Source organism: Cinclus cinclus, chromosome 4 (genome assembly GCF_963662255.1).
Source record: "Cinclus cinclus chromosome 4, bCinCin1.1, whole genome shotgun sequence".
NCBI classification, from domain to species: Eukaryota; Metazoa; Chordata; class Aves; order Passeriformes; family Cinclidae; genus Cinclus; species Cinclus cinclus.
Window position 1 is genome coordinate 21,343,922 of NC_085049.1, and position 14,008 is coordinate 21,357,929.

Sequence of the window (14,008 nt, forward strand, 5' to 3'; positions counted from 1 at the left end):
GTTCCAGGTGTTACTGGGCTTATCCGTGCTCTGTGTCCAGCTCTCACCCACCAACACAGTTGGTACAGTAACATCCCTGTTGTCTGTAACTAGTGTTGAAAATCATGGATAAAATCCCATACTTAGTCCCCTTCATATTTCTGCTTGCTGCATTATGTGACATAGAAATTATTTTCCTTTTTTTAGTTAAAACTATCCTGTTTCAAAGAAATTGGGAAAATAGATCTGTACTAACGGTGTTTGTAGAATGAAATGGCAAGTTAGTAATAGTGAGAGCATCTCCTTTATTTTTCCTGCTCAAGAAGAGTGAGTCGAATATTGGTGTTTATGATAAGTTTTGGTGGGAAGTACATCATGCCTTCTGTAGAAACACTTGTTTGCAGTGGAGAGAAAACAACAATCTACAGATTGATCTTGTCATAACTCTCATTCATCTTGAAGTCTTTTGGGGAGTTTTCCCCACCCTGTGCTCTTGATGATTCATGTTGCATAAAACTTCCAGAGCAATAGAATGTTGTATAATATTTCACCTTTGGATTAGAAATCCTGTATTCAGTGTGCTGCAACTGGTTCAAATAGTTTTTTAAGATATCTGATTTTTTAAAAAATTATTTTTTCACCAGTAAAAAGAAGTTTAAGTGACTGCTCTACTTGATCAAAATGGTGGACACTGAAAACCAGCTCTATCCCCTTACTCCCTTGGAGGAGGAGGATATAGACAGCCCTTTATCTGGAGAGTTCCTACGAGATATGGAGAACATTCAAGACCTGTCCCAGTCTTTAGGTGATGATAGTTCTGGAGCATTAAGTTTAACAGAATTCCAGTCGCTGGGAAATGGTCCAGGATCTGATGGATCGGTTATAACAGGTAAGAGTTTGGTTTAACATAAAACTTTCTTTTATAAATAGAATGGTAGAAATTAATAGCTACTTTAATGCAATAATTATTGTTTATGACGAAGTGACGCTAGAAATATATAAGCTGATTATGGCATGGTCTTAAAATATTTAAGGCTAAAGTTAATATGTTAGACAAATGTCACTGAAGAATGGCTGTAAACATAAAGTTACATAGTCCTTGTTCAGAGGCTTTGTTTGGGAGATCAGAATGGGAATTTACTGCAGTGGTGTGGGACACTGTGATGATCTCAGTAGGGTTTTCCTGTTGAATCTGTGTGTTTGCAAGTTTTTTAGCAGGAGAGCCATTTGAAGTAGTTTACTATTAACTTTTGGTTGTTTTGCATTATGCCTTGTTTTGGGGGCTACTTACTTGAGATCAATTCCCAGCCTGTGATCCCTTTTTCACCTTGGAATAATAGAACTGAGGCAGCTGAAATGAACAGTGTGGGTTTGAAGGGAATGGGGAAAGCTGTCTCCTGGTGCTATTGACCAAAGGAGTGTTTCTAGAACTATTGACTTTGTACCCTTCTGGTTGCAGACCTTCCCATCAGAGAGATGACTTGTACAGGAAAAGTTAGGATGTGCTTTATATATGTGTATATTTGTATATAATGTGATTCTTCAGAGGCAGGAAGCTTTACCATTATTTGAGTGTAGGTGTGTACAGGGTGTACTGGTTTTGTGGGTAGAGAATGTGCTAAATGTAAACTTCCAAGGCTCCAATTCCATAAGGCAAGTAAAATGAAATCACACTTTAAAAAAACCCTGGGGTTTAGGCTGTTCTTGATGACTCTGTTGCCTTTGGGCTTGGCAGCGCTGGCAATGCAGACTCTGAGTTCTGTGCCAAGGCTTTTTCCAACATAATACTTGCTGACCTACATTCATGAGTGTTTCTTAATCTGTCTGTTAAAATAACACACCCATTAATTGGCTGAAGTCTTGTGGTGCAAGTTGCAAGATGGAAGATAAAAGAAATTCTGGCCTCAGAAAATATTTTCCTCAAACAAGGTGGAAATATTAATTGAAATAATTAAGGTTGGAACGTGTTAGTTTTGTAATGTGTTCATCTACTGGTGGCACGACTGGCGAGTTTATTTCATTGTACAATTCAGACGTGCTTTGCCCATTATAAGAAAAGCACAAAATATCTGAGCTAGGCTATTTTAGAAGCAGGCATGTTACCTTCCTTTTAACATCTGTTCAGGCTTTCTACTGATGTGCAGGACTCATCCATCTGCTTTTCAGACCTCAGTTTAGATTGCCATTTAAAATTATGAGTAGCTTTTCAAAGGTCAAGGGTCCTTGTGTGAATCTGAAGTGTATCTGTGTGAGGTAGGAATGTGTCTCTTGGGGTACTGCTCATCCCTGCAGCACAAGAGATGGAAGATGTGAAGCCCAGATGAGCTGTTCACAACCTTTCTGCAAAGAACATTGGTGTGGTGTGTATTTATTGGGTCCATATCACCCATCTAGTTCTTGTTGCCAGAGTCAGTTCAGTAAGGCCTTTTCCTTCTGACATTCTATGTCACATCAGAATTAGCAAGGTACACCCTGTATTTTGTGTGTGTTTGCACTGGGAATATGAATTATTTTTGAAAGACTTATGGTCAAATTGTTAGTTCACTTAATGACTATTTACACAAGATTCTTTTTTAGAATAAAATCATTTTTGTGCGGTTTTTAGTATAGAAATTGTATCAATCTTGATATTATAGCATTTATGAAGTGTTCCTTTTTATTTTAGACACCCTTTCACCAGCATCCAGTCCTTCATCCATTAATTTTACCACAGCTCCAGGTAGCATAAATGAATCACCTAGTGGAGCATTAAACATTGAATGTAGAATTTGTGGGGATAAAGCCTCAGGCTACCACTACGGAGTACATGCTTGTGAAGGTTGTAAGGTACAGTCATAATTTTCTTCTTAAGAACTAAATCATTTTTGCTTTATTTATGGGGTAATATGAAGATTAACATTTGGTACATAAATGTTTAATTACTATAGCTCTAGCCATTACAATTATTTAAATAATAAACCTATCTGTGATCTTTTTTCTGAAGTAAGTCATCCAGATACCATAACTCAATACCAGACCTTCATCAAGAAGGAGCAATTCACAATGGTAATTTTAATGCTGCTTTTCTGCATGTAGTTAATGAAATGCTAAAACAAAACACTAAACTGTGACCAAATAAAAAAAAAATATATCAAAGCCTTCTTGCTCCACTAGTGTTTTGTTTTGGGAGTATGGCTGGGAGGAGTATGCCTCATTACTGTTATAAGAGCCACAAATCCCGAATTTCTCGCCTCCACCACATGCTGCCTGAATCCCTTAGTATTGTACCTCTAGTAGTTTTGGGGCCAGGGCATGTCTCTCTCACAAATTACTCTTACCATTTATGCATAATTCTTGGGGTGATATGACCCAACAACTGTAAGATTCTTTTCTTTTTCCTCTACTGTTTTAGATTTTTTCCATATTAGAAGGTATCAGGAGAGAAATAACGGTCTTTGTGTACAGCTTTCTTTCATGCATCATGTCAGTATGATCATTTGAATGTAAACCTTACGGAATAATGCAGAATATCTATTAGAGAAGGGGAGCCAGTTCCTAGCGGGGTGTGTCCCACAGCCTAAATGACATGCTACTCTGTGATGTGACACAAAATGTTGTGATGGCTCTGGATTTGCTGTCCCTGTGGTTGGGCAGTGTGTGACCAACCTTGCATTGCAGACTGGACATGTCCCAGGAAGAGCAGTTGAGGTAGAGGCTGTTCTACAATAAACAGTAAAAGAAAAAAAAAATTAGCTGTGTGATTGAAGCTTAGTAGTCAACATTCATTAACATTACATATTGTTTTTTTCAAACTTTTTATAGGGCTTTTTTAGAAGAACAATTCGTTTAAAACTCATCTATGATAAATGTGATCGCAACTGCAAAATTCAGAAAAAAAATCGTAATAAGTGCCAATACTGTCGTTTTCAAAAGTGCCTTTCAGTTGGAATGTCACATAATGGTAGGTAAGAGTGCCCTTAATTTGTTTGTTCCTACCCAGAGTCTGCTGCTGGAGGCAGGGACTTGGATAGCATTTTTAGTCACACACGATTGAACCTCAGATTTTTTGCAGGATAGATGGCTGTGGGGGACGCCAGTTTCCCTGAGGGGTTCATGTGGTTTGATACAGAGCTGCCAAATGTGCTGTTACGAGATTTACACATTTGTGCTACGTGTCAGTTTGTCCATATGAATGTCCATGTATTTGCTTTCTTCACCCCAGAACTTTGGCGCCAGTACTCCCATTGAAACAAATTTCAGTACTGGAAGAATTCTGATCAAGGGTTTTGTGGAAGAGCAGGAGAACAACTGCTTTCATTGTGAAGGGGAGTTACATAGGATAGAAATCTGTAGGAAAGCAGCCTTCATTATTTTTCAGGTTACAGTGCAACAGCTCTTGGGCAGATGGTTCAGAAAGTGAGAGGGGGAGGGCAAAGGTCCGTGCTGACTGTGCAACAGGAATCCAGGAGATTGTTTGTTAAACAGAATGGTAAAAATTCAGAGTATTTAGATATCCAGTTTAAAAGTTATGTTGTTGTTTGTGCCAGTGATTTAAGATAAGGGTGGCAAGCTTGTGGCTTACAGACCAATTTCAGCCCACAAGGCAGTTCTCTGTGCAGGATGTAGCTTGCTGAGCAACATGGGTGAAGAGGGAGAGGCCAAGCCATGAGAAAGCACATCTCACTTGGACAGATGACTGTACTTTGCTATCCCTGCTTGGCTCTGATAATGTCCAGGCTGAACTTGGGGGTAGGTGTAATGTGAAAGTGAGTAAAAATGCTGGCCTAGGTAAAAAACTGTAGGTTAGGAGACAAATTTCCTCAGGAAACTAGGCAATCAGGATACGTGGGGTGGGAACATGGTTGGGGAAGCTGCTTGTGACATTGTAGTCTAGAGTCCCAGCAGGAGGCGTTGTGAGAGTTGACTTTCTGGTTATGCAGAAGTCTGGCCCTCTTGAGGTGAGCCTTGACTGAGGTTGAGGTCCATTGGGAGAGGGTTGGTAGTCTCTGCAAGACTGGGGATAACCATCCTCAGAAAGTGTGCTGGACAACAAAGTGACATCTCAGGTTGGAAGCTGAGCAGGGAACTGTACTGGTTGGCAGGAACTGACATCCATGTGAAGCTGTTTCATCTTACTGAAAACACTGTGGCCTCTTGGGCTCCAGTTGAAGGGAATAGCCACAATTTGATTGCAGAAAACACGTGAGAGGTAGCAGGGAAAAGGGATGACTGCTGACTTGCTGGCAATACTTCTCAGGAAAAGCACTACAACTAAATTTACACCCATGATCTTAAAATTGTCAGTTTTAGTTTAGAGCAGCTATTCTTCCACTTTTTCAAGAGTTATGGCGTGACTACCCACTCTTAAGGAGAGGGAAGCACCTAAGCCAGATTCCAAACAGGCTTTCCTTGTTGGATTTCTATTGAAGTCCACAGCCATATTTCAGATTATGCCTAGAGTCACCTCCTTATGTCGTGAGAAGACCCCCTGGGCATGTTGAACGGATGATGGTGTTCATGCCTTGAATTGCCCAGTGTAGGCAGTGAGGTCCTGTCCTCACTGGTTGGCTGCTGAAATGTGGTACAAGCAGCTCACTACATGAGCCATCTCAAACCCTTGCACACCTCCCAAGGGTGAAAAAGGGCTGGCTTAGCTTGAAACTGAAACCGAAGCTGAAACTGAAACTGAAACTGAAGAAGGATGTGGATGTTCCCATGAATGGCAAGAGCACTTGGCCAAAAACCAGGAGATCTCCATACCCAGAGGTGTTTCAGACTTGCATCTCCTGCCTCTTGGAAGAATATCCCAATGACTAGATTGGGTATTCAGACTGTTCTCTCCAGTCTTGGAGGGCTAGTCTGTTGAGAAAGCAGTATGGAGTGTTTGGGGTAGAGGAAATTGTGTTGCCTAAAGCCTTTGAGCTGTAAATGCAGGTCTTTGGGCTGGTGTTCCCACTGGCAGTACAGATGTGTTGAATAAAGAACAGGATGCCCCTGCAGGTTCTGAGCCAGCAGTGAGATCCAGGCCTGACTCCATTGAAGCTCTCCAGTTTGTGTGCTTTCTGCCAAGCTTCTGTCATGACTTCACTCAGTGTTTCAAGAGTTCCCAAGGTGGACTTCAAGTTTCACATTGGGAGCTGTGGAACTCAATAAGGAGAAAACAAAATACGAGTGTATTTAGGTAATGCAGAAGGGAAAAGGAATGTGTTCTAGCTCACTGGAGATAGCACTTTGTGTTCTGAAACACCTGATTTCCTTCAGTTTGGCATGTTAGTCACTGACTGTGTTGGGAAGGAGGCAATTTCTTCACGTCTACCTCAGTTTTTCTAGACAGAAAATCTTACTGCTCTGATCAGCAACAGTGAAAGGCTTAAGTTCTTGTATAATTTGTGTGTGTTTTACAATTATCTCTTCCCATCAGCAATACGGTTTGGACGAATGCCAAGGTCTGAGAAGGCCAAGCTCAAAGCAGAAATTCTAACAGGTGAAAATTATGTAGAAGATTCAGAAATGGCAGATCTTAAATCACTTGCCAAAAGAATTCATGATGCCTACCTGAAAAACTTCAATATGAACAAAGTCAAAGCCAGAATCATCCTTGCAGGGAAAACCAATAACAATCCAGTAAGTACTTTTTTTCTTACTTTAAAGTAAAACTGACAGATATATAAGGTGATTGTAGTAATTTGGTAGACTCTTCAGCAAATCTTTTAGAAAATAAATATCATGGTAATACAGACATGAACTATTCAAAGCAAGTATCTATAGTAAGTATGGTTGGTTTTAACTGCCATCAGAATAGTAAGAAGCTTTAGGAAAATCAGGTGATTACCTTGTAAGCGGAAACTCATAACCCTAAATTATGGTCCTTAATCAAAAATGAAATTATATCTGAATACCTCTTGATATGGGGAGAATGGTATAAAATTATTTTCCTATTATGACTGTGAAAAAAAATGTCTTTTTCTGTCACAAATACCAGGATAAGTACTATTAGCTTGTAGGTTGTACAGGTGCTCTGCATTACTTTTGTTTTAATCAGAATAATATTTATAGCAGGAGGGGAAAGAAAACTTTGAAAAGAGTTTGCAATTTTTTGTTTACAGTGCTGGCTATTTCCTCACCCAGCCTTCCTGGTCTTTTCTGTATGGTTCCTTTGAAAGGCAGAAGCAAGCAAGGTTGTGAAGATACCTATGCTGTGGAAGTTATTTTTCTTTCAGGGTAATTTAGCCAAGGTCTGCCTAATTTGATCAACTGCTTTTTGTTTGGTAGTATGTGGGAGAATATAATTGATGTAAGGATTTGCTTGTTTCACTTTATGCATTTTTATTTAAGCTCTGCTGTGATTTTTGTTACTTTTATGCAGAAGATAAGTGTCTTATCAGCAACTTGTTTCAGTAAAAATTTGCAGGGAAGAGACTTTACATATGCCAGAATGAAAACTATGTGAGTGTGGGGATGAGTGTTATCAAGATTGAAAGCAAACTGTCTTCTGCGTTATGGAAATTGGCATATAATAGTTTAGTCTAGCCATGCCTACAGCTTTCTGCATTAGAAGAAGGACATGTGAATTATCCCAGTCTTTTTCATTGCACTAAAGAGGTGTGTAAAATGAGGTGCAGTCTTGAACATTTTAGGGGTATAGGCTGACTGAGCCTGCAGTAAATGCCACCTTTAGCTCCTCAATGCATAAAATCAGTTTTGTGCCTGTGTCAAGACCATAAGCCACAACATGGTGTCACATGTGCAGGGATGGATCCTGCACTTAAACCCAGTTTTTGTATTTGAATGTGTGTGGCCACAGCCTCAGGACTGACCAGCCAACAGTGACCAGCATGCACATGCCCAGGTGAATATGCACATAATCAATGAAGAATCAGCCCTAGGATGTTGCAAATAGGCTGCTATCATTTTTTTCCATATGCAGGGAAGAGTAAAGGTGTTTTAGGCTATTTTATCATCTCTGAAGTAAACAAAGATTCTCATTTTATTTTGATTTTTCGGCAGAAAACAAATTTTTAAAGAAGGGGGTTGTTGGTTGTAATTAGCAACCCACCTGTTTCAGAACTGTGCATTAACAGCTGATTTCAGTGAATCCTAATTTTTATCACCACTACAATTAATTTCAGAATGAATGAGCATTTTTCATGATAATGTGGTATCATTTTTTAATTTAACTCCCAAGTCCTTAGCTATACCTCTTTTCTGCATACTGAAATTATGTTAGTTTTTGGGTTTTTAAGTGCAAAAGGCAGTGTACATCTTTTACAGGTTTAGAGATGTGTTTCTTGCTTTGCCACTTTCCACTCATATCCACTTTCCCATGTAAAGTTCTTCTGTATGTAACTGTACTGGAGTGAGATGGAATGTGCAGTAGCCATAAACATTTTAAAATGGAAAAACATAGGAACCTGACCTGTTGGACAATTTTCTGAATTAAACAAGAGAATCCTATGACTCCCTGACAGAACACTATGTGTTCCCCATGCTATTTAATCTGAGATGAGCAAGACAGCACAAGAAGGGTGCTTGGAACTAAGTTTCTGTTCAAGACCAGTTGCTCTGAGTTTGCTAGGCTGGGAAGCACTGGGGTTTGTTTTGGTTTTTTTCTTTAATGGATTGTTCTTTGTTTTAGTTGTTGCTCTGCAGATATGTATCAAAATATTTTTGAGTTCTGATTGTTCTTAAGAAAGTCTGAATGCTGCTCTTGATATGATGTTTTAAGAGAGTGGCTCATCTGTTTGTAAAGCATGTACCTTTTAAATCAAAGGGGATTATGAAAAGACCAAATTTTGTGTTTGGCATTCTAGTGGGATTCTCTGTTTAGAGATGACTCAGCACCAGCTGCAGCTAGAAGGTTGGGACAACTGGGACATTGTCCATGAAAATCTGATAATAAAACACAAAAGTAGTGCAGAGTTCACATTCTTATGCAAATATGCTGCCCTGTGTATTGAAATGACTGTCTGTATTCCTCCAGGGTACTTCAGAAAAGCATCATGATGTGCACCAAGTGTAGTTAGTTTAGGAATCCATAGGAGTGTAGGCAGAATAACCTGGACTTCTGGAGAAGGTAATAAAAGTCTTTTGTGAACCCTCTGGGACTTGGTCTGAGATGGATATGTGCATACCAAGCACAGGAGTGCTGGACCTTCACTGTAACTATTAGATAAAACTAAATTAAAGATATGCCATACATCTTTACATTTGACCATTTGCATTGTTGTTTGCAGAACAGACTTGTTAGGTATTGCATTTTGTCACACACTCTTTGTCTTGATGAGTATAAAAGAACTCAGGGTTTATTGACAGTTGAGGACTGATTAGCATAGAAATTAACGTTTATCAGAATTTTTATTCTTGAGGAAGAAAACTGTTAAATTACCATGATTTAGTGACTAAACTAGTGGGTTTTTTTCTCTGTAGCCATTTGTTATACATGATATGGATACCTTATGTATGGCAGAGAAGACCTTGGTGGCAAAACTGGTAGCCAATGGGATTCAGAACAAGGAAGCAGAAGTTCGAATCTTCCACTGCTGCCAGTGTACGTCTGTGGAGACTGTCACAGAACTCACAGAATTTGCCAAATCCATCCCAGGCTTCTCCAACCTGGACTTGAACGATCAGGTGACACTACTGAAGTATGGGGTGTATGAAGCCATATTTGCCATGTTGGCCTCTGTGATGAACAAGGACGGGATGCTGGTGGCCTATGGGAATGGTTTTATAACCCGGGAGTTCCTGAAAAGCCTGAGAAAGCCATTCTGTGATATAATGGAGCCAAAATTTGATTTTGCAATGAAATTCAATGCGCTGGATTTGGATGATAGCGATATATCCCTTTTTGTTGCTGCCATTATTTGCTGTGGAGGTAAGCATTACACATTTGTTCTCTAAGGTAGTAAATTTTAATATTTCCCTCTAATTAATTAAAAAATTTAATGGAAAAGCTTCTATCCTCTGGAAGATTCAGTTCTCCCGCTAACTACACTTTGAGGAATCATTATAAAATTATGACATGTATTCTTTTGCTTGTTTTGAGAACAGATCGTCCTGGTCTTGTAAATGTAGGACACATTGAAAAAATGCAGGAGAGCATTGTGCATGTACTGAAACTTCACTTGCAAAACAACCATCCTGACGACACCTTCCTCTTCCCAAAACTTCTCCAAAAAATGGCTGACCTCCGACAGCTGGTCACAGAGCATGCTCAGCTTGTTCAGATAATCAAGAAGACTGAATCTGATGCACATTTACACCCTTTACTACAGGAAATCTACAGGGATATGTATTAAGGATTTTTAGTATTTTTTTCCACAATATTTAAAGACAGAGAAATACAGATGGGAGCAAAACTACTTGTACAATTACATGCATTTCACTCAGCCCAGAGCAGGAAAAATCTAAAACTGGGGAACTGGAGTGTTAATACTTCTTCTGGTTTGGGATCTTTTGTCTTCTTTTGAAAAAGTGCTGCAGAAAAATACTGGTCAGAGTGCTCAATGAAGTGTCTTACAATGGTTCTTTTATTTGGAAATTTGAAGATTGGTAAGGAATACATATTTGTATAATATATCAGACTGTTAAATAACAGAAATGAACAAAATTGTATTTCCTCTTGGCTTAGTCATTTTAGTATTAATACAACAAATTCAGCACCTTCCTTCCAGGTATCTGCACAATCAGAAAGATTATGCACTTTTGCCTAATGGTAATTACTGAGAACCAGCTAACACTTTTTCTTAAAGCATTCAGTCTAGGTGTAACAAATGGCTGGATATTACTGTCCAAACACTTCTAAAAATTTGGAAAGATGTTTGATCCATTGATGCTTTAATTCCATGAAATTAAGTACAGCTTCATCTAGTGTTACCTTGGAATCCTTAGGGTTAGCATGTTTAAAAGATGGTTCTCTTATGGAATGAAACAAAATCCAAAGAGTTTATTAACTAAAATACAGCAGAGATGCTCCAACAGGTGTGTCTTGAAGAGTAAACATGATAAACTGACGGGACCGTTTTGTTTCAAAAGTCTTTTAAGGAAATGTGCAAATAACTCTTAAGAAAAATATATTGTATACCCTGTATTTTTATAGAACTTGTAATAGCTCAGGATACAGTTTTGACTTAAATATACTCTTTTGAATTATCAAGAGTTTTGGAGAGACTGAAAAATCTGATCCTACCCCAAAAAAGTAAAATTAACTTTCCAGCAGTGATCTTGCACTCTACTGCAAAGGAATGATTGGATGGGAAAGGCACCAGCTTCCTTTAAGTATTTTGGCAGTATAGTTGTTTGGATCTGTTTACTTTTCTGATGAATACTCTGCTTCATTTTTTACCCACTTGGATATATTTCTATACCTTCTTTGGCCTCATTGATAGAAATATTTGGTACTTGTTTTCACCAGATTTTGTCCTTGTGGGTAAGGTGACAGTAATACCAAGAGCAGTGTTTGTATGTGTCAGACTCTGTCATAGTACAAAAGGCAGCACAGCTGAGAGTAAGCTTATCATGCTTCTAGGAGTAAACCGATTTTTACAACCACATTTTTTGTACTCCTGGTGCAAAATAAGCCACAAGGAAATGGCTTCCTGACTTTGCCACTTCATGGGCTCTTTTCTCAGAGAGCTGTCCAGAAGTGCCAGGTGCATGCAAGGCACTCTTGCTGTTTCTCTTTCGTTTCTTTGATATGGTAACGTCACATAATTGCCTCCTAATTTTACTTTCTGTTTCACAACAACGAGGCCTCAGGAGCAATCCCAGCATTTCCACTACAGTTAAGCTTTCAATGGCAGAGGAGGACACTTTGTACTTGTTTTATTGTGGCACATTTGAAGACACCAGAATCTTCAGTGCCAGGATTGAGTGATGAAGTGAGAATAACACACTGTCATTCCTATTTCAGTGGCATTGCTTGTTTCTGTCCAGGCCCACAGGTACAGCTGGACACTGGAAAAATTACAGGTTTAAAGGCAACTTGGGGTTTATCTGGGCAATGATTGTGGCAGATACAGATAAATATAGATATGTTTAGTGTAAAATATTGAAGTACAGGCCTCAAATGTGGTGAGTATCTCAGGCAGGATAGAAACAGCAACTGCATGGGCACAAAACTTCCTCCCCTTCCCTGTTGCCAGCGGGAAGAACAGGCCTCAAACACTCAGAGAGGAAAGTTGGTCTTGCCAGGAATTCTCAGATGAGAAATGGGCTGCCTTTTGTGTCCCAGAGCAGCACACGGTGTGCCCTCAGAAACAAAGGATTTTAGGAATTCCGCTGCTTTATTCTCTCAGCCAGTCCTATTTCACTGAGGAGCTGTGGGGTTTAGGCCATGGAAATAACTGATCTGCAATATTGCTGATGCAAAAAGTGTCAAAATACCAGCCATTCTGGGATGGTGTTCTGAAACTGTAGGAGCCAACTATTAGTTTATCTTCTTAAAAAAAAAAAAAAGTAACTTGAATTTCTTTTTCCCCAAAGCTCAGATTTTTGCAAAGGGCAAATTTCAAAGTCTAGGTGCACTGTAGGTTGTCAGGAAAATCAGACACAGTCAGTGTGCATAAATATTTTTCCAGCACTTGTTCTCAAAAGTGGCTAAAACACTTTAGTAACACTTAAAAACATGGAAAATTAATAATAAATATTTAAACTGTCAGCAAAGCTATAAAGAATTGCAAATAGAGTAACTCAGTTAAAGATACAACCTTCTGCTGTTCTAGCAGCTGCTTGTAACAAGGTCCTGTTATTAGAATGAGAAAAGTGCATAATTTTTTTTTGTTATTTGAAAACAAATAAATTTTTGACTGCCTCCTTGGACATTAAAAGTTTAATTTCTGTTTTAAATTAAATTGCAGACCCCTAATGAGAAAAGAAAAAATAAAGAGAACACATCTCTGAATTACAGAAATATGAACAAGATGTTAACGCAGCCTAAAATTCTGGATGGATTCCACTGCACATTCCCACAGTCATTTCAAAGAGTGGCACAGGGCAGACAATTCCTTTCCTGAGAGTTTATGAGCAAAAGAACTTCTCATTTCTTAAGGAATTGCATTTGCTCCTTCAGGAGGTGAGTACAGCAGGCTTAGCCAAGGAGATTTTAAAGTTACTCAGTTTATGTCAATTTTTTTTTTAAATTTGGAATCCAAACTAGTTTCAAATCTATTTCTGATCTATTATTTCATCATCTCCCCTATGTGCAGATAAACTAATACTCTAAAATACCCGATCTGTAGAGGGAAGAAAAGTGATCAGATTTTAGGATTTAAGTGGTATTAAAGATTTACTGGCTCATCAAGTACAATTTGGATCTGATTCTTGGATCTGAATTCTTCTGATTCCTTCATTTTACTGTCATAGCATGGAAGAACTCTGGTTAGCAACCAGGCCCCACAAACAGCTTAAGGCAAGAGACAGCAGATGCATAGAGAAATATCCTGGGAAACAATGGTATGACTTACTTAAGTTTTCAGCAAACCTACAGATTACTCTTTTTTGAGCATTGTTTGGGGGGGGATATTTATTTATTTATTTGTTCTGGTGCCCTAGGTACTCTTTGTCAAAGGGGAAGGGGGGAAGAAAAGGAAGGTCTTGTGCCAAGCAGTAGGGAAATCTGATATTAATTCTTCTCTCCTCCTTAAATATTTCCTTTAAAGCTGCTGTTTAAAAAAAGTTAGTTACTTTGTACTTTTCAAAATACCTGATCCCACTTTTGCTTTAAACACAAACTGACACCTGATAGGAAAGTTTCCAGTTACAGAAACTGCATCTTTCATTGCATTTAAAGAAACCATATTTTGTGTTAATTGCCATTTCCATGTGCCTTTGTGCTTTGGTTCCAGCAGCTGCTGCAGAGCTGAAGTGCTGCCAGAGAGCAGAGTTTTGCATTATTCCTGCCCCACGCAGATCTCGGAAATACCAGCAGTTGCACTAAGCCCGTTCTCATGAGAGAGCTGGCACAAGGCTGCACATCAAAGAGCTTATAATAAGCATCTAAACATTTGTTTGTTTATTCAAACTGCTGAAACTTGGGGAGATTTATTCATCA

General features: G+C 38.9%; 1 protein-coding gene across 3 annotated transcripts; it reads left to right on the forward strand.

Moving 5' to 3' along the window:
- The first annotated feature begins 660 nt into the window (after positions 1-660).
- On the forward strand, positions 661-10,256 carry PPARA (peroxisome proliferator activated receptor alpha). 3 transcript variants are annotated; one of them, XM_062490884.1, is made up of 6 exons: positions 661-868; positions 2,645-2,805; positions 3,781-3,919; positions 6,380-6,582; positions 9,385-9,832; positions 10,009-10,256. In XM_062490884.1, the coding sequence occupies exons 1-6, from the start codon at positions 661-663 to the stop codon at positions 10,254-10,256; spliced, it is 1,407 nt and encodes a 468-aa protein (XP_062346868.1). The 3 variants fall into 3 exon arrangements, with proteins under 3 accessions (XP_062346868.1, XP_062346870.1, XP_062346869.1); XM_062490886.1 differs by lacking the exons at positions 6,380-6,582; positions 9,385-9,832; XM_062490885.1 differs by lacking the exons at positions 661-868; positions 2,645-2,805; positions 6,380-6,582 and having other exon boundaries at positions 3,818-3,919.
- The last annotated feature ends 3,752 nt before the right edge of the window (positions 10,257-14,008 follow it).